Genomic DNA, 25,000 nt, shown 5'->3' with positions numbered 1-25,000 from the left:
ACACACATATACATTATTACACACATATATACACACACATATATATCCACACACACATATACATACACACACATATATACACTTATACACACATATATACACTTATACACACATACATACATACACACATACACATATACACACACACACACACACGTACATACATACATACATACATAAACACATACATACAAATATACATAAACACATACATACACACATGCATACACACATACATACACATTCACACACACATCTATACACTTATACACACATACATACATACACACATATATACACTTATACACACACACATACATACATATACATACACACATACATACACGAATACACACTTACACACATACACAAATACACACCTACACACATCCTTACATGAATACACACATACATACGTACGTACATACACACATGCTTACACACATGCTTACACACATACATACATACATACACACATACACACATACATTCATACATACACACACACACACACACACACACACACACACACACACACACACACACACACACACACACACACACACACACACACACTAGGGTTGTCTCGATACCAATATTTTGGTTTTGGTACCAAACATACACACATACATACATACGTACACACATACATACACGAATATACACGTACATACATACACACATACATACACGAATACACACATACATACGTACACACATGCTTACACACACACATACATACATACATACATACACACACATACACATACACACACACACACACACACACACACACACACACACACACACACACACACACACACACACACACACACACACACACACACACACAAAAAAATGTTAGTGTACATGAAACATATGTTTATTATTGTCATTTAGTCCTTAAATAAAATAGTGAACTTGTCTTTTAACACAAACATTTGTGCAGAGGACATTGAGCAGGGACTGGTTTCATTTATTTCTTTTTCTTTGCACGGTTGTGTATTTTCCAGAGGCAGACCGATGGCTGCACCCAGGACGGAGCTTCCAGTCGGGCACCAGCCTGGAGAGCCTGTGGGACGTGACGCCCGAGCCGGGCAGCCGCCCCTGGGCCAAAGAGCCGGGCCCCACCACCGCCATCACCAGCCTGATAAGCGATCTGAACCTGGGTGACGCCTCCGTGACCGAAGCCCACGCCACCTCGACGGCCACTTCACGCTACACCACTACCGCCGCCAGCCCAGCCCCCGCGGCGCCCCCCAGCAAGCGCCAGTGTCGCTCGCTGTCCTTTTCAGACGAATTTGCCGGCTTTCGCTCGTCGTGGCGGCCTCAGGGCTCCAGAGTGTGGACGGCGGTGGAGAAGCGACGGTGCCACAGCGGCGGGAGCGTGCGTGCTGGCGGAGGGTTCTCCGCCGGTCATTTCCCCGCCATGCAGCGTAGCTCCAGCTTCAGTTTTCCTTCATGCTCCGGCATCCCCGCAGACGGACCCTTGGACCTGCCCTTCTTCAGCCAGCGACTGCCTGTCCACCCTCACTTCACTGCCTCCCCGGTCCCTCCGCCGCAGTCCTGCCACGTCCTCAGACCTCTCTCCCTCTCCCACGAGAGAATCAGCCTTCCCGAACTCCAGAGAGAGGAGGCCTCAGAGGCCAGCTCGCCGGACTCCACCCCGGAACTGGGGCGGCGGTGCGGCCAGAGACGCGACGGGAAGGGCTGCCTCTCTCGGAGCAGGTCGCAGCCTTGCGTGCTGAACGACAAAAAGGTCGGGATGAAGCGGCGACGGCCCGAGGACGCTCAGGAGCAGCGGCCCTCTTTGGACTTGGCCAAGATGACTCAGGTGAGTTGGAATTGTGGAACGTGCACAGACACAAACATTGACCCGGTCCTGACTGATGTGGACAATTTTCTTACACTTCAGCCAAAGTAGATTGGAATTCCATGGAAGGTCTCATATTCAAACATGTGATTTGAACTAAAACTGAAAATAAGCCGGGGGTCCGCCCCTCCCCCCAAAACTCCTAGTTTGTCAGCAATTGAGCATGCAAAAATTTGCCAAAAATGCAGCATTTAAAGATGTTTTAGTGTTTAAAGAATTGACAAATGATCAACAGAGTTGACAAAGATATATACCCCGTTCGTCCAAATGAATCACTATGTCTGTTTCAGTCACTATGTTGTTTAGTCACTACAATAATTACAAATTGTTTACATCCACAGGAACCACATGGGTTAGCCTACTCTATACAGTATTTACAACCTTACTAGTGTTCACTTCACAGCCACAGATGGTTCATCTAATTATTGACATTATTTACATTGTGTCTGTTTAAGTCACTATGTTGTTTAGTCACTACAGTAATTACAACTTTTGTTCACACCAACAGGAACCACATGGGTTAGTGTACTCTATACAGTATTTACAACCTTACTAGTGTTCACTTCAGTTCCACAGATGGTTCATCTAGTTATTGACATTATTTACACATCACTATGTCTGTTTCAGTCACAAGGTTATTTAGTCACTACAGTAATCACAACTTGTGTTTTACATCCACAGGAACCACATGGGTTAGCCTACTCTATACAGTATTTACAACCTTACTAGTGTTCACTTCACAGCCACAGATGGTTCATCTAGTTATTGACATTATTTACACATCACTATGTCTGTTGCAGTCACTATGTTATTTAGTCACTACAATAATTACAAATTGTTTACATCCACAGGAACCACATGGGTTAGCCTACTCTATACAGTATTTACAATCTTACTAGTGTTCACTTCACAGCCACAGATGGTTCATCTAGTTATTGTCAATATTTACACATCACTATGTCTGTTTCAGTCACTATGTTATTTAGTCACGACAGTAATTACAAATTGTTTACATCCACAGGAACCACATGGGTTAGCCTACTCTATACAGTATTTACAACCTTACTAGTGTTCTCTTCACAGCCACAGATGGTTATTCTACTTATTGACGTTATTTACACATCACTATGTCTGTTTCAGTCACGAGGTTATTTAGTCACTACAGTAATTACATCCACAGGAACCACATGGGTTAGCCTACTCTATACAGTATTTACAACCTTACTAGTGTTCACTTCACAGCCACAGATGGTTCATCTAGTTTTTGACATTATTTACACATCACTATGTCTGTTTCAGTCACAAGGTTATTTAGTCACTACAGTAATTACAACTTGTGTTTTACATCCACAGGAACCACATGGGTTAGCCTACTCTATACAGTATTTAAAACCTTGCTAGTGTTCACTGCACAGCCACAGATGGTTCATCTAGTTATTTACATTATTTACCCATTACTTTGTCTGTGTCAGTCACTGTTATTTTTAGTCACTACAGTAATTACAACTTGTTTACATTCCACAGGAACCACATGGGTTAGCCTACTCTATACAGTATTTACAACCTTGCTAGTGTTCACTTCACAGCCACAGATGGTTCATCTAGTTATTGACATTATTTACACATCACTATGTCTGTTTCAGTCACTATGTTATTTAGTCACTACAGTAATTACAACTTGTGTTCACATCCACAGGAACCACATGGGTTAGCCTACTCTATACAGTATTTACAACATTACTAGTGTTCACTTCGCAGCCACAGATGGTTCATCGAGTTATTGACATTATTTACACATCACTATGTTTGTTGCAGTCACTATGTTATTTAGTCACTACAGTAATTACAAATTGTTTACATCCACAGGAACCACATGGGTTAGCCTACTCTATACAGTATTTACAACCTTACTAGTGTTCACTTCACAGCCACAGATGGTTCATCTAGTTATTGACATTATTTACACTATGTCTGTTTCAGTCACTATGTTATTTAGTCACTACAGTAATTACAACTTGTGTTCACATCCACAGGAACCACATGGGCTAGCCTACTCTATACAGTATTTACAACCTTACTAGTGTTCACTTCACAGCCACAGATGGTTCATCTAGTTATTGACATTATTTACACATTACTATGTCTGTTTCAGTCACTGTCATTTAGTCACTACAGTAATTATATTCACATCCACAGGAACCATATGGGCTAGCCTACTCTATACAGTATTTACAACCTTACTAGTGTTCACTTCGCAGCCACAGATGGTTCATCTAGTTAATGACATTATTTACACCTTACTATGTCTGTTTCAGTCACTATGTTATTTAGTCAATACAGTAATTACAACTTGTGTTTTACATCCACAGGAACCACATGGGCTAGCCTACTCTATACAGTATTTACAACATTACTAGTGTTCAATTCACAGCCACAGATGGTTCATCTAGTTTTTGACATTATTTACACATAACTGTCTGTTTCAGTCACAAGGTTATTTAGTCACTACAGTAAATACAACTTGTGTTTTACATCCACAGGAACCACATGGGTTAGCCTACTCTATACAGTATTTACAACCTTACTAGTGTTCACTTCACAGCCACAGATGGTTCATCTAGTTATTGACATTATTTACACTATGTCTGTTTCAGTCACTATGTTATTTAGTCACTACAGTAATTACAAATTGTTTACATCCACAGGAACCACATGGGTTAGCCTACTCTATACAGTATTTACAACATTACTAGTGTTCACTTCACAGCCACAGATGGTTCATCTACTTATTTACATTATTTACACATCACTATGTCTGTTTCAGTCACAAGGTTATTTAGTCACTACAGTAATTACATCCACAGGAACCACATGGGTTAGCCTACTCTATACAGTATTTACAACCTTACTAGTGTTCACTTCACAACCACAGATGGTTCATCTAGTTATTGACATTATTTACACTATGTCTGTTTCAGTCACTATGTTATTTAGTCACTACAGTAATTACAACTTGTGTTCATATCCACAGGAACCACATGGGTTAGCCTACTCTATACAGTATTTACAACCTTACTAGTGTTCACTTCACAGTCACCGATGGTTCATCTAGTTTTTGACATTATTTACACATTACTATGTCTGTTTCAGTCACTATGTTATTTAGTCACTACAGTAATTACAAATTGTTTACATCCACAGGAACCACATGGGTTAGCCTACTCTATACAGTATTTACAACCTTACTAGTGTTCACTGCACAGCCACAGATGGTTCATCTAGTTATTGACATTATTTACACATTACTATGTCTGTTTCAGTCACTATGTTATTTAGTCACTACAGTAATTACAACTTGTGTTCATATCCACAGGAACCACATGGGTTAGCCTACTCTATACAGTATTTACAACCTTACTAGTGTTCACTTCACAGTCACCGATGGTTCATCTAGTTTTTGACATTATTTACACATTACTATGTCTGTTTCAGTCACTATGTTATTTAGTCACTACAGTAATTACAAATTGTTTACATCCACAGGAACCACATGGGTTAGCCTACTCTATACAGTATTTACAACCTTACTAGTGTTCACTGCACAGCCACAGATGGTTCATCTAGTTATTGACATTATTTACACTATGTCTGTTTCAGTCACTATGTTATTTAGTCACTACAGTAATTACAACTTGTGTTTTACATCCACAGGAACCACATGGGTTAGCCTAATCTATACAGTATTTACAACCTTACTAGTGTTCACTTCACAGCCACAGATGGTTCATCTAGTTATTGACATTATTTACACTATCTGTTTCAGTCACTATGTTATTTAGTCACTACAGTAATTACAACTTGTGTTCACATCCACAGGAACCACATGGGTTAGCCTTCTCTATACAGTATTTACAACCTTACTAGTGTTCACTTCACAGCCACAGATGGTTCATCTAGTTTTTGACATTTACACATCACTATGTCTGTTTCAGTCACGAGGTTATTTAGTCACTACAGTAATTACAACTTGTGTTTTACATCCACAGGAACCACATGGGCTAGCCTACTCTATACAGTATTTACAACCTTACTAGTGTTCACTTCATAGCCACAGATGGTTCATCTAGTTATTGACATTATTTACACATTACTTTGTCTGTTTCAGTCACTATGTTATTTAGTCACTACGGTAATTACAACTTGTGTTCACATCCACAGGAACCACATGGGTTAGCCTACTCTATACAGTATTTACAACCTTACTAGTGTTCACTTCACAGCCACAGATGGTTCATCTAGTTTTTGACATTATTTACACATCACTATGTCTGTTTCAGTCTAGAGGTTATTTAGTCACTACAGTAATTATATTCACATCCACAGGAACCACATGGGTTAGCCTACTCTATACAGTATTTACAATCTTACTAGTGTTCACTTCACAGCCACAGATGGTTCATGTAGTTATTGACATTATTTACACATCACTATGTCTGTTTCAGTCACTATGTTATTTAGTCACTACAGTAATTGTGTTAACATCCACAGGAACCACATGGGTTAGCCTACTCTATACGGTATTTACAACCTTGCTAGTGTTCACTTCACAGCCACAGATGGTTCATCTAGTTATTGACATTATTTACACTATGTCTGTTTCAGTCACTATGTTATTTAGTCACTACAGTAATTGTGTTAACATCCACAGGAACCACATGGGCTAGCCTACTCTATACAGTATTTACAACCTTACTAGTGTTCACTTCACAGCCACAGATGGTTCATCTAGTTATTGACATTATTTACACATTACTTTGTTTGTTTCAGTCACTTTGTTATTTAGTCACTACAGTAATTGTGTTCACATCCACAGGAACCACATGGGTTAGCCTACTCTATACAGTATTTACAACCTTACTAGTGTTCACTTCACAGCCACAGATGGTTCATCTAGTTATTGACATTATTTACACATCACTATGTCTGTTTCAGTCTCCATGTTATTTAGTCACTACAGTAATTGTGTTAACATCCACAGGAACCACATGGGTTAGCCTACTCTATACAGTATTTACAACCTTACTAGTGTTCACTTCACAGCCACAGATGGTTCATGTAGTTATTGACATTATTTACACATTACTATGTCTGTTTCAGTCTAGAGGTTATTTAGTCACTACAGTAATTATATTCACATCCACAGGAACCACATGGGTTAGTGTACTCTATGCAGTATTTACAACCTTACTAGTGTTCACTTTGCAGCCACAGATGGTTCATCTAGTTATTGACATTATTTACACATCACTATGTCTGTTTCAGTCACTATGTTATTTAGTCACTACAGTAATTGTGTTTACATCCACAGGAACCACATGGGTTAGCTTACTCTATACAGTATTTACAACCTTACTAGTGTTCACTTCGCAGCCATAGATGGTTCATCTAGTTATTGACATTATTTACACTATGTCTGTTTCAGTCACTATGTTATTTAGTCACTACAGTAATTACAAATTGTTTACATTCCACAGGAACCACATGGGTTAGCCTACTCTATACAGTATTTACAACCTTACTAGTGTTCACTTCACAGCCACAGATGGTTCATGTAGTTATTGACATTATTTACACATTACTATGTCTGTTTCAGTCACTACAGTAATTACAACTTGTGTTCACATCCACAGGAACCACATGGGTTAGCTTACTCTATACAGTATTTACAACCTTACTAGTGTTCAAAATATTTCATTTAGACAGAATAATAGTATTTGCATGTGTGCGACATTATAATATTGTACAAATTGTGGTTTTCACAGTTTTCTACGTATTCTAACCATAGTCATTTAGGTTATCAGGAATCCACTGCATTTACTATAGTGATCCACTAGTTTGGATTTTACGCTGTTTTACTGTTGCTATTTAGCCGTAGTTTTCACTGTCATTTTTTTTTTTACAGTGCATGCTATGTTAGCTTATTTGCTGAAGAAGAAGAAAACAATTAACTGACATATGCATACCTGCCAACTACTCCGGTTTTCCCGTAATTAGTACGGTTTTCATCAACATATTCCGGGTTACGGTTGCAGTGATAAAAAATACGGTGAAAACTACGCAAATTGCACCTTGTGCAGACAAGATTTTTCGATCGGACACGGAGGAATTAGCGATGTAAAAGACAACGTTGGGACAAAAAAACACAAGTCTAATGCCGTTGCTAGCGATACAAGTGGAAAACTTTCGACGTTTTTCGTCGCCCAAACAGATTCTTTGGATGTGATAAATGCCGAAGTTTTATTTACGGAGGCAATAATCGAGCATGGACTTCCAATCGCACTGGCTGATCACATGGGACAGTTAAATGTTTGTAATGCAACCTTTAAAAATCATTACGCTGTGATCGCGGTCCCAAAAATAAACTTTTCTTGCATGATAATGTCCAGAAAAACTCACTTTATATTACTATAGAGTCCTTTTAACGAATGAGTTTGATGGTTTATCACAAACCTTAAATGAAAGAAGTCCTTTGTTCTCCTGCACCATGCATGCGCTTTGGCCTTGCTTCGTTGTTTGGTGCGCAATCCTGTCGGCTGTATTTCACAGCACGTCTTTGACAACTTGATGTGGCATAAAACATTTAAAACAAAGGGGTTATAGGAACAATCACTTTCAGTGTTTTATGCCACTTCAAGTTGTCAAAGACGGTATGCTGGTGCCCGACTGCCACAAGTGGAACAAACATTTGAAACAAAGGGGTTATAGGAACAATCACTTTCAGTGTTTTATGCCACTTCAAGTAAACGTATCATAAAGTTACCATATCATTTTTGCAGTATGATCAATCTGATGGAATAAATTTGGATTTTAGCCACAAAAAGGTAATGACACCAATGTTATCTATTGGAATTGTTTAGTACTGTTATACTGTTAAAAGTGTTTATACTATTTATGCTTTCAAGTCCAAGTTGAAGAAATCTTGTTAAATGTTGACAGCATAACTACCAAAATACAGAAGTATGTCCTTAATATTTTTGCAGTGCTATTTCTGTTGAAAAGTTCAAATGATTACATTAGAGATGTGATGTGCCACTTTTCAAGTGTCTGATGGCTTCAATTAATTTTCATTAATTTTTCACATTTTGAATTCTTTTGAAAGGCTTACAAAAAAACTACATTTGAATTGTATTTCCATGCTATTGACAGGACTATTAATTGTAATGAAGTTAGCTTACCATGTTTACAGTATGATAATTGTGATAGAAATGTGAATTTTAGGCACAGAATATTTTTTTTACAATTGAACAAGGCAGTAGATTATACAAGCTTGGACAGAAAGTTAATAATGACACCAATTTTTTTTTTTAATGGAATTGTTTAGTACTGTTTTACCATTTGTTTACTGTAAAAAGTGTTTATACTTTCAATGAACAAATTGAAGTCTTGTGAAAGGTTGACAGGATAACTGGCATTAACTGTCAAAATAATTTCAAACTATTAAAGTTAAAGTTAAAGTACCAATGATTGTCACACACACACTAGGTGTGGCGAAATTATTCTCTGCATTTAACCCATCACCCTTGATCACCCCCTGGGAGGGTGAGGGGAGCAGTGGGCAGCAGCGGTGGCCGCGCCCGGGAATCATTTTTTGGTGATTTAACCCCCAATTCCAACCCTTGATGCTGAGTGCCAAGCAGGAAGGTAATGGGTCCCATTTTTATAGTCTTTGGTATGACTCGGCCGGGGTTTGAACCCACAACCTACCGATCTCAGGGCGGACACTCTAACCACTAGGCCACTGAGTAGGTGAAGTTAGTTAGCTTACAGAATAAACATGTCAATCAACCCATATGATTTTTGCTGTAATATTTTTGTTTTGAAAAGTCACTGTGACTGATAGAAAAGTGATGGTTTTAGCAACATTTTAACCTGTCTGAATGCTAATAATCATTTTGCGTCGGGGGGGCGAAGCCCTGAACCCCCCCACCAGGACTTTGTCCTGGACCTACCGGGGCCTGCGGCCCTTGGACCCTGGCTACTAGGTTTTTCTGATTTCAAAAGTTGGCAGGTATGCATATGTATTTTAAGATGTGCAGCAAAGCCTGCCCACTTTTTAAAAAATTTTTCAAAAGTGTCCTCCACAAAGTGGTGAGCGTAAACAAGGGTCAGAGGTAGTGATGGGTTGATGAGGCGTCATGAAGTGTTTCGACACATTGCAAAACTGTATTGATACTGTGTCGATACTGTGTCACTAAATACTGACATCTGCTGGACATTAAAAATCCCTACAGGCAACCTATGGACCGACTCAACTGACACTGATTTGATGCCCTAGTACAGGGGTCACCAACCTTTTTGAAACCAAAAACTACTTCTTGGGTACTGATTAATGCGAAGGGCTACCAGTTTGATACACACTTCAATAAATAAATATATTGTCATTTGTAAGTTACACGTAAGTGTGATTTAAACAAGAATAGCTAAATAAATACATTTATATATATAAAAAAAATGGGTATTTCTGTCTGTCATTCCGTCGTACATTTTTTTTTCCTTTTACGGAAGGTTTTTTGTAGAGAATAAATGATGAAAAAAACACTTAATTGAACGGTTTAAAAGAGGAGAAAACACGAAAAAAAATTAAAATAAAATTTTGAAACATAGTTTATCTTCAATTTCGACTCTTTAAAATTCAAAATTCAACCGACAAAAAGAAGAGAAAAAGTAGCTAATTTGAATCTTTTTGAAAAAATTAAAAAATTTTTTTTATGGAACATCATTAGTAATTTTTCCTGTTTAAGATACATTTTAGAATTTTGATGACATGTTTTAAATTGGTTAAAATCCAATCTGCACTTTGTTAGAATATTTAACAAATTGGACCAAGCTATATTTCTAACAAAGACAAATCAGTATTTCTTCTAGATTTTCCAGAACAACAATTTTAAAAGAAATTCAAAATACTTTGAAATAAGATTTAAATTTGATTCTACAGATTTTCTAGATTTGCCAGAATAATTTTTTTGAATTTTAATCATAGTAAGTTTGAAGAAATATTTCACAAATATTTTTCGTCGAAAAAACAGAAGCTAAAATATTTATTATTCTTTACAATAAAAAATTTTTTTTTTACTTGAACATTGATTTAAATTGTCAGGAAAGAAGAGGAAGAAATTTAAAAGGTAAAAAGGTATATTTGTTTAAAAATCCTAAAATCATTTTTAAGGTTGTATTTTTTTTCTCTAAAATTGTATTTCTAAAAATAATAAGAAGCAAAGTAAAAAAAATAAATGAATTTATTTAAACAAGTGAAGACCCATCCATCCATCCATTTTCTACCGCTTATTCCAAGTGAAGACCAAGTCTTTAAAATATTTTCTTGGATTTTCAAATTCTATTTGAGTTTTGTCTCTTTTAAAATTAAAAATGTCGAGCAAAGCGAGACCAGCTTGCTAGTAAATAAATACAATTGAAAAAATAGAGGCAGCTCACTGGTAAGTGCTGCTCTTTGAGCTATTTTTAGAACAGGCGAGCGGGCGACTGATCCGGTCCTTACGGGCTACCTGGTGACCGCGGGCACCGCGTTGGTGACCCCTGCCCTAGTATATACAATAATATAAACCAAGTCATTGTATTTCATTTAGGATTATTTCATATAAATAAAAATATATTTTTATCTTTTTTAGATACAGTCAATAAATAATGTGAACATGTATCATAACATGGAAATCTAAGAGAACGTGTTGTGGATGATTGTGGACTGGGAATTGTTTTAATTTTATTTTTTTTACACATTTTTATAAAAAAAAAAAAAAAGTTTTTCCGACGTATTACATTTTAGACGCTTTCTCTTCTTAGTTATTATTTCTCCGGCTGTAGAAAAGAGCCGCTCACAGGGCACAGAGGAGGCGTCAGTGCGACACAGTTCGCGTATCGGTCACGTGACCAAAACAGCTCATGATCGGTCACGTGACTTTCTAAAAGCGGTACGCGCACCGACACAGGGTTTCGCTCTATGAGCTCGACGCATGCGCCGATGCATCGGTGTTGCCGGACCCATCACTAGTCAGAGGTTCTTCAAATCCCGTCATAAAACCCGGAAATTCAAATGAAACAAATTGAGTGCATCGTCTCTCACAATTGGATTGAACAAGCAAATCCGAGAGGGACAAACGGTAGAAAATGGATGAATGAGTCCTGTTTTGTGCTCGTAAACAGGATCTAGGGACACATATTACTGTAAAAAAAACATCATCAAAATGTCCCCTTTGTGTTAATAGGGGACCTTGGAGACTTTGATGCAGATTTCTAAGCAAACGTTGAGAACTAAGCCGTCTGAGACTTTGAACCTGAGGGTGTGGCGCTTTTGCTCTAAGAAACATGCCTCAAGTTCAGTCATGCTGCCTAACGCCGTACTCCGTAAAAGCCAGGCCGGGGTTTGACATTTCATTGAGTCTTGTCGGCCCTCCTCCTCCTCCTCACTCGCTTATTTTACCACCGTTGTCGTTTCCTGCAGAGATCTGGTTTTTATCACAAAGCAGAAAAAAACAGGTGATTGTTTACAGAAACAACATACGTTTAAAATAAACTCAGCAATCAGTGGGACAGCCAGAGATGATAAACGACCCTTAGCTACACAAATAGAGCTCGAGGAGTATTTTAATCGTGTTGGAGGCTTTCATCTCATATGAGATATTGATCTTGAACAACTCTTGAACGAATCTATACCGTGAACAAAATGAGTGTTTGGCGGACAGCCATTGAGATTAAAGTTGAACAATGTTCCACTCCAGTTTTGATTGACTGATTGAAACTTTTATTAGTAGGTTGCGCAGTACAGTACATATGCCGTACAATTGACCACTAAATGATAGGGGTGTAACGGTACACAAAAATTTCGGTTCGGTACGTACCTCGGTTTAGAGGTCACGGTTCGGTTCATTTTCGGTACAGTAAGAAAACAACAAAATATACATTTTTGGTTATTTATTCACCAAATTTGTAAACAATGGCATAACATACAAACCATGTTTCCATATGAGTTGGGAAATTGTGTTAGATGTAAATATAAACGGAATACATCCATCCATCCATCCATCTTCTTCCGCTTATCCGAGGTCGGGTCGCGGGGGCAGCAGCCTAAGCAGGGAAGCCCAGACTTCCCTCTTCCCAGCCACTTCGTCCAGCTCTTACTGTGGGACCCCGAGGTGTTCCCAGGCCAGCCGGGAGACATAGTCTTCCCAACGTGTCCTGGGTCTTCCCCGCGGCCTCCTACCGGTCGGACGTGCCCTAAACACCTCCCTAGGGAGGCGTTCGGGTGGCATCCTGACCAGATGCCCGAACCACCTCATCTGGCTCCTCTCCATGTGGAGGAGCAGCGGCTTTACTTTGAGCTCCTCCCGGATTGCAGAGCTTCTCACCCTATCTCTAAGGGAGAGCCCCTGCCACCCGGCGGAGGAAACTCATTTCGGCAGCTTGTACCCGTGATCTTGTCCTTTCGGTCATAACCCAAAGCTCATGACCATAGGTGAGGATGGGAACGTAGATCGACCGGTAAATTGAGAGCTTTGCCTTCCGGCTCAGCTCCTTCTTCACCACAACGGATCGATACAGCGTCCGCATTACTGAAGACGCCGCACCGATCCGCCTGTCGATCTCACGATCCACTCTTCCCTCACTCGTGAACAAGACTCCGAGGTACTTGAACTCCTCCACTTGGGGCAAGATCTCCTCCCCAACCCGGAGATGGCACTCCACCCTTTTCCGGGCGAGAACCATGGACTCGGACTTGGAGGTGCTGATTCTCATCCCAGTCGCTTCACACTCGGCTGCGAACCGATCCAGTGAGAGCTGAAGATCCTGGCCAGATGAAGCCATCAGGACCACATCATCTGCAAAAAGCAGAGACCTAATCCTGCAGCCACCAAACCGGATCCCCTCAACGCCTTGACTGCGCCTAGAAATTCTGTCCATAAAAGTTATGAACAGAATGGGTGACAAAGGGCAGCCTTGGCGGAGTCCAACCCTCACTGGAAACGTGTCCGACTTACTACCGGCAATGCGGACCAAGCTCTGGCACTGATCATACAGGGAGCGGACCGCCACAATCAGACAGTCCGATACCCCATACTCTCTGAGCACTCCCCACAGGACTTCCCGAGGGACACGGTCGAATGCCTTCTCCAAGTCCACAAAACACATGTAGACTGGTTGGGCAAACTCCCATGCACCCTCAAGGACCCTGCCGAGAGTATAGAGCTGGTCCACAGTTCCACGACCAGGACGAAAACCACACTGTTCCTCCTGAATCCAAGGTTGGACTATCCGGCGTAGCCTCCTCTCCAGTACACCTGAATAGACCTTACCGGGAAGGCTGAGGAGTGTGATCCCACGATAGTTGGAACACACCCTCCGGTTCCCCTTCTTAAAGAGAGGAACCACCACCCCGGTCTGCCAATCCAGTACAATGATTTGCAAATCCTTTTCAACCCATATTCAGTTGAATATGCTACAAAGACAACATATTTGATGTTCAAACTGATAAACATTTTTTTTGTTGTTGCAAATAATCATTAACTTTAGAATTTGATGCCAGCAACACGTGACAAAGAAGTTGGGAAAGGTGGCAATAAATACTGATAAAGTTGAGGAATGCTCATCAAACACTTATTTGGAACATCCCACAGGTGTGCAGGCTAATTGGGAACAGGTGGGTGCCGTGATTGGGTATAAAAACAGCTTCCCAGTCTTTCACAAGAAAGGATGGGGCGAGGTACACCCCTTTGTCCACAACTGCGTGAGCAAATAGTCAAACAGTTTAAGAACAACGTTTCTCAAAGTGCAATTGCAAGGAATTTAGGGATTTCAACATCTACGGTCCATAATATCATCAAAAGGTTCAGAGAATCTGGAGAAATCACTCCACGTAAGCGGCATGGCCGGAAACCAACATTGAATGACCGTGACCTTCGATCCCTGTATCAAAAACCGACATCAATCTCTAAAGGATATCACCACATGGGCTCAGGAACACTTCAGAAAACCACTGTCACTAAATACAGTTGGTCGCTACATCTGTAAGTGCAAGTTAAAGCTCTACTATGCAAAGCGAAAGCAATTTATCAACAACACCCAGAAACACCGCCGGCTTCTCTGGGCCCGAGATCATCTAAGATGGACTCATGCAAAGTGGAAAAAGTGTTCTGTGGTCTGACGAGTCCACATTTCAAATTGTTTTTGGAAATATTCGACATCGTGTCATCCGGACCAAAGGGGAGAAGCGAACCATCCAGACTGGTATCGACGCAAAGTTCAAAAGGCAGCATGTGTGATGGTATGGGGGTGTATTAGTGCCCAAGGCATGGGTAACTTACACATCTGTGAAGGCACCATTAATGCTGAAAGGTACATACAGGTAAAAGCCAGTAAATTAGAATATTTTGAAAAACTTGATTTATTTCAGTAATTGCATTCAAAAGATGTAACTTGTACATTATATTTATTCATTGCACACAGACTGATGCATTCAAATGTTTGTTTCATTTAATTTTGATGATTTGAAGTGGCAACAAATGAAAATCCAAAATTCCGTGTGTCACAAAATTAGAATATTACTTAAGGCTAATACAAAAAAGGGATTTTTAGAAATGTTGGCCAACTGAAAAGTATGAAAATGAAAAATATGAGCATGTACAATACTCAATACTTGGTTGGAGCTCCTTTTGCCTCAATTACGGCGTTAATGCGGCGTGGCATGGAGTCGATGAGTTTCTGGCACTGCTCAGGTGTTATGAGAGCCCAGGTTGCTCTGATAGTGGCCTTCAACTCTTCTGCGTTTTTGGGTCTGGCATTCTGCATCTTCCTTTTCACAATACCCCACAGATTTTCTATGGGGCTAAGGTCAGGGGAGTTGGCGGGCCAATTTAGAACAGAAATACCATGGTCCGTAAACCAGGCACGGGTAGATTTTGCGCTGTGTGCAGGCGCCAAGTCCTGTTGGAACTTGAAATCTCCATCTCCATAGAGCAGGTCAGCAGCAGGAAGCATGAAGTGCTCTAAAACTTGCTGGTAGACGGCTGCGTTGACCCTGGATCTCAGGAAACAGAGTGGACCGACACCAGCAGATGACATGGCACCCCAAACCATCACCCAACCATGCAAATTTTGCATTTCTTTTGGAAATCGAGGTCCCAGAGTCTGGAGGAAGACAGGAGAGGCACAGGATCCACGTTGCCTGAAGTCTAGTGTAAAGTTTCCACCATCAGTGATGGTTTGGGGTGCCATGTCATCTGCTGGTGTCGGTCCACTCTGTTTCCTGAGATCCAGGGTCAACGCAGCCGTCTACCAGCAAGTTTTAGAGCACTTCATGCTTCCTGCTGCTGACCTGCTCTATGGAGATGGAGATTTCAAGTTCCAACAGGACTTGGCGCCTGCACACAGCGCAAAATCTACCCGTGCCTGGTTTACGGACCATGGTATTTCTGTTCTAAATTGGCCCGCCAACTCCCCTGACCTTAGCCCCATAGAAAATCTGTGGGGTATTGTGAAAAGGAAGATGCAGAATGCCAGACCCAAAAACGCAGAAGAGTTGAAGGCCACTATCAGAGCAACCTGGGCTCTCATAACACCTGAGCAGTGCCAGAAACTCATCGACTCCATGCCAGGCCGCATTAACGCAGTAATTGAGGCAAAAGGAGCTCCAACCAAGTATTGAGTATTGTACATGCTCATATTTTTCATTTTCATACTTTTCAGTTGGCCAACATTTCTAAAAATCCCTTTTTTGTATTAGCCTTAAGTAATATTCTAATTTTGTGACACACGGAATTTTGGATTTTCATTTGTTGCCACTTCAAATCATCAAAATTAAATGAAATAAACATTTGAATGCATCAGTCTGTGTGCAATGAATAAATATAATGTACAAGTTACACCTTTTCAATGCAATTACTGAAATAAATCAAGTCTTTCAAAATATTCTAATTTACTGGCTTTTACCTGTATATACACATACATATACATTGATATATACAGTATATCATTTATATGTATTTATTTTGCTGTTTTTGTTTACATGTTAAAGGTGTTTTAATGAATATACATGCATATTTAACATATAGATTCCTTTCTTTCATGAAGACAAGAATATAAGTTGGTGTATTACCTGATTCTGATGACTTGCATTGATTGGAATCAGACAGTAGTGATGATAACGTCCACGTTTTCAAATGGAGGAGAAGAAAAGTTCCTCCTTCCTGTCTAATACCACATGAAAGTGGTTGGTTTTTGGTATCTCATTTGTCCAGCTTCCATATTCGTTTTTATACACTTTACAAGAAATATATTGGCGTCAAACTCCGTAGCTTGCTAGCTTGTTTGCGCTGGCTTTCGGAGACTCTTGTTTTGAAAGCGCAGGCGCGATGGAGCGGCACTTTTATTGTGAAGACAGGAACGTCTTCATGTGCGATCAGTCTTTAGGCTTTTGACGGGATGTACGGTTGAAATAAAAAAGTATATTTTTTCCTTCACACTTTTGATTGATTGATTGGAACTTTTATTAGTAGATTGCACAGTACAGTACATATTCCGTACAATTGACCACTAAATGGTAACACCCCAATAAGTTTTTCAACTTGTTTAAGTCAGGTCATGTGACCGCCTGGCTCTGTTTGATTGGTCCAACGTCACCAATGACTGCATCTGATTGGTGGAACGGAGTAAACGTCACCAGTAAGGCAGGCACTTTGAAGGTCTGTCTGACAGACCAAAACAAACAAAGCGTGCATTAACAGATCGATAAAAAATTAGTAGCGAGTAGCGAGCTGAATGTAGATAAAAGAAGCGGAGTAAAAGTAGCGTTTCTTCTCTGTAAATATACTTAAGTAAAAGTAAAAGTATGTTGCATTAAAACTACTCTTAGAAGTACAATTTATCCCAAAAGTTACTCAAGTAGATGTAACGGAGTTTTAACTTTATCGAAGTGTGCATGACGTCGAGGCCACATTGGGGCCACATTTGCGTTTACACTGGAGTCTGATTAAAAAAAAATCACATTTTGCAGTGTAAACAATCAGATCTAAAGAAAAAATCAGATTTGGGCCACTTTGGCCTGCAGTGTGAACGTAGTCTTAGAAAGAGCTGGGTGTAATGGCTGAAAAATGGATCAAGATAGAAGTGTTTTGTATTGGTCGATATCAATAATTATTGATATTTCTTAATATATTCAATGTAAACAATTTTTGTTTTTAAATGTAAAATTCTTCTGATTACAATCCCCCCAGCTATCAAGGCACAACTATGGGAAACAATCAATGTAAACTCAATTATGACATCACAATAAAAACTTAATAACCTCAAAATGAAGGAATATGTAAGAAATGCTTAATAAAGTGTAACAAAATGAATTTTTTCGTAGTCGACTATTATCTTAACAATCAGTCGACTAATCTAAACTTACTCAGAAACTGAAACTGCATGTACAGTTTGCAACTAACTCATTTTTTCATAGTCGACAATTATCTTAGCGATTAGTCGACTAATCTAAACCTACTCAGAACTGAAACTGCATGTACAGTTTGCAACTAACTCATTTTTTCATAGTCGACAATTATCTTAGCGATTAGTCGACTAATCTAAACCTACTCAGAACTGAAACTGCATGTACAGTTTGCAACTAACTCATTTTTTCATAGTCGACAATTATCTTAGCGATTAGTCGACTAATCTAAACCTACTCAGAACTGAAACTGCATGTACAGTTTGCAACTAACTCATTTTTTCATAGTCAGCGATTATATTAACGATTAGTCGACTAATCTAAACCTACTCAGAAACTGAAACTGCATGTACAGTTTGCAACTAACTCATTTTTTCATAGTCAGCGATTATATTAACGATTAGTCGACTAATCTAAACCTACTCAGAAACTGAAACTGCATGTACAGTTTGCAACTAACTCATTTTTTCATAGTCAGCGATTATCTTAACAATCAGTCGACTAATCTAAACTTACTCAGAAACTGAAACTGCATGTACAGTTTGCAACTAACTCATTTTTTCATAGTCGACGATTATCTTTACACTCAGTCGACTAATCTAAACCTACTCAGAAACTGAAACTGCATGTACAGTTTGCAACTAACTAATTTTTTCATAGTCGACTATTATCTTAACGATTAGTCGACTAATCTAAACCTACTCAGAAACTGAAACTGCATGTACAGTTTGCAACTAACTCATTTTTTCATAGTCGACGATTATCTTTACACTCAGTCGACTAATCTAAACCTACCCAGAAACTGAAACTGCATGTACAGTTTGCGACTAACTCATTTTTTCATAGTCGACGATTATCTTAACGATTAGTCGACTAATCTAAACCTACTCAGAAACTGAAACTGCATGTTCAGTTTGCAATTAACTTATTTTTTCATAGTCGACGATTATCTTAACGATTAATCGTTGTTATAAAGCCATTATTATACAGTCCGTTACTTTAGTTCCATACCTGTTGTTTCCGTACATCCGAATAGGGAACGGACGAGGGTTGAAAAAGAAAAGATGAGCGCGGTGAACGAATAAAAATCCCCAAAACTGCCATGGTGACTTTTCCGGTTTTATCGACAATTTCTTCGCTCTCTGCAGCACTCATTTGTACTTTTTCTCAGTCCATGCAGAGAATCACCAGCGAGACAACAAATTGGCGCAAGCAAAACGTGATGGCTGATACTGTTAAGCGTGTCCCTCCCATTACGTCCTGATTACTTCCTGTTCCATGCTTCATTCTTTATGGTTTCCTCCGAAAAAAAAATACAAATATATGTATATATTTATTTATTATTATTGATATCGATTACGTGTCTATCGCGACATATATTAATATCGTTTTATCCACCCCAGCCCTCCTCTATGATATATATTTTCCATTTCCTGGTCTCCTGATAGAAAGTAGCCTCAGCTTATCCCGCCACCCTCCCTCTTCCTTTTTCCCCCCAAAGATGTGTGTCATCGTCAAGACAAGCCAGCCAAGCAGCAGTGGATCGACAAGGCAGGTTCCTCTAATAATCGTGCCAGCTGCAAGGCGGGGCAAACGGTCGCACATCAACACGTCCGGTGGTTACTTTAAATGATAAATGATAAATGGGTTGTACTTGTATAGCGCTTTTCTACCTTCAAGGTACTCAAAGCGCTTTGACACTACTTCCACATTTACCCATTCACACACACATTCACACAAGCCAGTTTGACTCCAGTGTGACAGCATCAGACAATGTAAAAAAAAAAAAAAAAAAGTGTCACTCTACACTCGCGCTGCTGGCCTTCACCCTGCCAGCCCTGCTGATGTGCAGCCAGGGCAGTTTGGCACAGTTCTCGAACAGCTGCTCAATGGCTACGTTACGCACGTGCAGCTCGGACACCAGCGAGTCTTTCTCCTGCACAGCCGCAGTCAGCTCCTCGAAGACTTTTTGAATCTGCATGAGAAGCTGTGTGTTCAACTGATGAAGCTCATCCACACTCATTTTAGTCAATTCTTCTCTGCTGTAGTTCTGATGTCTGCAATGCCCATCTACTGTTGCTTGATTCCGGATCTGTAGAGTTTTCCAAAGCTCCCCATGCGAGTTCTGCAGAACCCTCAGCTCCTGGGCCGTGTGGCACTCCAACATCCCCATGGTGTAATCGGGCAGTCGCGTTGCTTCGCTCGGCTTCCGGCAGGGGGTGTAGCGGGGTACCAGGGCTTCCGTCTGAGGCAGAAGCTGGCAGTCGCTCTTCTGGCTGTAACGAACGAACCTGCTTCCGCGTCTGCTGAAGCCGTTTGTGGTGACATTGTCTTTGTTCTGGGCGTACTGGATGATACGGTTGAGTTTTTGGCTGAGGGCCAGCTTCATGCCCTCGTAGGCACTTCGGGAGACCCTGGAATGTGACAACTTCTGGTTGGCGATGAGGTGGCTCTTCTCGAAGCAGTCTCGGTGACCCCGCAGAGACTTTGAATGCACCAGGGTAGTAGCGGAAACACCTTCAATGCTGAGTTCGAAGCAGACATGGCAGAAAGATAAGGTCCCTGTATCTGTCTCGAGCTTGCAGACACTGCAGATATTGTCATCGTTGAGATCAATGTTCACAAACTGTTCTTCTTCATCCATGGTGCTTCCAGGAACACAAGGCTCGTCGTTGTTTTTTGAGCCGACCTCCGTTGTCTTTCACTTGAGTGGGCGGTCGAGAATCAGGTAAGCAAACCCACGTCACTGCGAATCCCTTCACTTTGACTCATTTTTTCAAAGTCAACGATTATCTTAACGATTAGTCGACTCAGTGACCTAGTGGTTAGAGTGTCCGCCCTGAGATCGGTAGGTTGTGAGTTCAAACCCCGGCCGAGTCATACCAAAGACTATAAAAATGGGACCCATTACCTCCCTGCTTGGCACTCAGCATCAAGGGTTGCAATTGGGGGTTAAATCACCACAAAATGATTCCCGGGCGCGGCCACCGCTGCTGCCCACTGCTCCCCTCACCTCCCAGGGGGTGATCAAGGGTGATGGGTCAAATGCAGAGAATAATTTCGCCACACCTAGTGTGTGTGTGACAATCATTGGTACTTTAACTTTAACTAATCTAAACCTACTCAGAAACTGAAACTGCATGTTCAGTTTGCAACTAACTTATTTTTTCATAGTCGACGATTATCTTAACGATTAGTCGACTAATCTAAACCTACTCAGAAACTGAAATTGCATGTACAGTTTGCAACTAATTCAATTTTTCATAGTCGACGATTATCTTAACGATTAGTCGACTAATCTAAACCTACTCAGAAACTGAAACTGCATGTACAGTTTGCAACTAACTCATTTTTTCATAGTCGACGATTATCTTTACACTCAGTCGACTAATCTAAACCTACTCAGAAACTGAAACTGCATGTACAGTTTGCGACTAACTCATTTTTTCATAGTCGACGATTATCTTAACGATTAGTCGACTAATCTAAACCTACTCAGAAACTGAAACTGCATGTTCAGTTTGCAATTAACTTATTTTTTCATAGTCGACGATTATCTTAACGATTAATCGTTGTTATAAAGCCATTATTATACAGTCCGTTACTTTAGTTCCATACCTGTTGTTTCCGTACATCCGAATAGGGAACGGACGAGGGTTGAAAAAGAAAAGATGAGCGCGGTGAAGGAATAAAAATCCCCAAAACTGCCATGGTGACTTTTTCGGTTTTATCGACAATTTCTTTGCTCTCTGCAGCACTCATTTGTACTTTTTCTCAGTCCATGCAGAGAATCACCAGCGAGACAACAAATTGGCGCAACCAAAACGTGATGGCTGATACTGTTAAGCGTGTCCCTCCCATTACGTCCTGATTACTTCCTGTTCCGTGCTTTATTCTTTATGGTTTCCTCCGAAAAACAAAAACAAATATATGTATATATTTATTTATTATTATTGATATCGATTACGTGTCTATCGCGACATATATTAATATCGTTTTATCCACCCCAGCCCTCCTCTATGATATATATTTTCCATTTCCTGGTCTCCAGATAGAAAGTAGCCTCAGCTTATCCCGCCACCCTCCCTCTTCCTTTTCCCCCCCAAAGATGTGTGTCACCGTCAAGACAAGCCAGCCAAGCAGCAGTGGATCGACAAGGCAGGTTCCTCTAATAATCGTGCCAGCTGCAAGGCGGGGCAAACGGTCGCACATCAACACGTCCGGTGGTTACTTTGACGTTACCTGCGCTCGCAGGAATGCGCCTCTGCGTCACACACACACACACACACACACACACACACACACACACACACGACTCCGCCACCGCCATTCTTTCACAGATTCTTTATCAGTGATTAACCGCACGAGTTATTACCGATTTTGTGTGCAAGTATGTCTTTTGACATTTGAGGAGGAGTGTTGTCCTTTTACTCCAGCGGTTCCTGTATCGCACATGGTCAACATCAGTTAGTGACGTTAATTATTGATACTTCCCCCACCATCCCGGTGAAGGGGGACTGTGGATTTCTCACAAAAATGACTACATTTTACAAACCGCTTTTGTCATGTCGTCTCAAGACATGGATCTACAAAAGCAGTGAAGTTGTCACGTTGTGTAAATGGTAAATAAAAAGAGAATACAACAAATCCTTTTCAACTTATATTCAATTGAATAGACTGCAAAGACAAGACATTTCATGTTCACACTGAGAAACTTTGTTATTTTTTTTTAAGGCTGAAACGACGCGTCGACGTCATCGGTTACGTAAATACGTCGACGCCGTTTTTGTGCGTCGATGCGTCGCATATTTACTTCACACTACCGTCATGGCGGAGCGCAAAGCAGACGATGCGAGCGGTGCGAGCGAGGGGAAAAAAGCACGCGTGCACGGGGTGCATGTAGCGTGCTTAGTCTGGAGGCTAAATACACACGGTGTTTTGTGTAACTGTTGTTTAGTGTTGATATTCTTTGCTTAGTTTGATAAATGTTGGAGCAGTTTGCTTCATCAGGAGGGTGAAGTCGCTCAACTTAAAGTGTTGGATTTAACTGTGTTGGATCATTGGCTGCTGGTGAGGGCATAGAAAAAGGGGCATTTTTCTACCAGTAGACAGCGTTCAAGATTGAGTGTTTCACTGCTAAATTAATAATATATTTATATTGAATATGGATTTTAAATATGTATCTAAATAGGTGATTAATTGGTTAAGTATTTATGTATTTGCATATTGGGTTTTCTGCTGCATTTTTCTATTGTGTTTCTGGGTGTAAATGTATTTTATATGTATCTTGGTGCATTTATGTTGAGACAATTTATTTATAATCTGTTTTAACTTAAAGGGAAAAGATGTGTCCATTTTCTTGCACTTGTTTAATGGTTAAGAGTTTGATTGCCTAATTAATAATTGTAAATTATGGGATTGATAATTGATTGATTTTTTACAGCATGTTAATCTTGTGGTGTTTTGTCCTTAAAGGTTTTTCACCTATTAAAGAAGCTAAAGGCTACTAAAGGCTACTAAAGACAGCTAATAACAGCTAAAGAAACTAAAGTCTACTAAAGTCTACTAACACTGCTAAAGACTGCTAAAAAGACTAAAGAAGAAAAAAGAAGCTGTTTCTTCTTTGGAAAAACTGTTGCAAACTAAAGGAAAATAAAAGGAAAAAGTAACTACGGTCTGGTCTTTTGAGTGAAATCCAGAAGCCACATTCAGCATTGGTACATCCCTTCAAGTGTGGGATAAGCACAGTGAAAAAAGCAAAACACTTGACAGTTGTTGTATGCACACTGTGTCGAGCGGAAATGGCCTATCATAGCAGCACAACGGCTATGAACGAACATTTGAAAAGAAAACACTCGACAGCGTTCTTGCCATCACCATCAACTAGTCAATCGTCCGCGTGAGTATACGTTGTCATCATTACACAAAAACATGAATGTGTCATTTGTATCTGCGTTGTAAATTCATAAACTAAAACACAGTTTCGCTCTGAGGGGCACGTTTGGCGTGCCTGTTCAGTGTTTACAAAGACGCTAACGTTAATTAGTTGTGCAAATACCTTTTACAACATTAACAGTTACATATACTATGTACAAACGAACAATTAACTTTCACTTTAATCATACTATCATTGTTGTGTTATTAAGCAAAATAAGCAATACTTTTACTTTTGTTGAAATGTTTACACTGTTGTTACAGAATATTTCGTTTTGCACTTTTTTGTATTGGATGTTTATCTTTATTTTTGTACATTTTAAAGCAAAATAAGCAATACTTTTACTTTTGAAATGCTTATACTATTGCAGAATATTAAGACTTGCACTGGATGTTTACTTTTATATTTGCACATTAAAAAGCAAATAAGCTACTTTTAATTTTGTTAAATGTTAAAAGTTTTAAATGTTTACATTGTTACAGAATATTTTGTCATGTTGTTGTCAATGTTGACTGAGTGGCCATACTTTTTTTTTTTTGTAAATAAGTCATGCCTTTTGAAAAAACTGGCCTAAATTTATTTTTTCATCTTCATTTTAAATAAAAAAATAATCGGTAAAAGGAAAAATAATCTATAGATTAATCGAAAAAAATAATCTATAGATTAACCGATTAATCGAAAAAAATAATCTATAGAT

General features: G+C 39.8%; 2 protein-coding genes across 2 annotated transcripts in view; one reads left to right on the top strand and one right to left on the bottom strand.

The window, feature by feature from the left end:
- The window catches only part of LOC133577635 (protein FAM53B-like), a 140,722-nt gene that overhangs the window by 104,241 nt on the left and 11,481 nt on the right, over positions 1 to 25,000 (top strand). The window contains exon 4 of the mRNA XM_061931637.1: positions 1,014 to 1,834. Within this exon, the coding sequence (XP_061787621.1) occupies positions 1,014 to 1,834 (821 nt within the window). The remainder of the gene's footprint in view (positions 1 to 1,013; positions 1,835 to 25,000) is intronic.
- On the bottom strand, positions 20,114 to 21,025 carry LOC133577841 (protein EURL homolog). The gene has a single exon (XM_061931933.1). It carries the CDS (start codon positions 21,010 to 21,012, stop codon positions 20,167 to 20,169), a length of 846 nt encoding a protein of 281 aa, XP_061787917.1. The 5' UTR covers positions 21,013 to 21,025; the 3' UTR covers positions 20,114 to 20,166.

The sequence above is a fragment of the Nerophis lumbriciformis genome, linkage group LG02, assembly GCF_033978685.3.
Source record: "Nerophis lumbriciformis linkage group LG02, RoL_Nlum_v2.1, whole genome shotgun sequence".
In the NCBI taxonomy this organism is placed as follows: domain Eukaryota; kingdom Metazoa; phylum Chordata; class Actinopteri; order Syngnathiformes; family Syngnathidae; genus Nerophis; species Nerophis lumbriciformis.
Note: the sequence above shows the minus strand (reverse complement) of the source record. Positions and strands in the feature narration are given on the sequence as shown.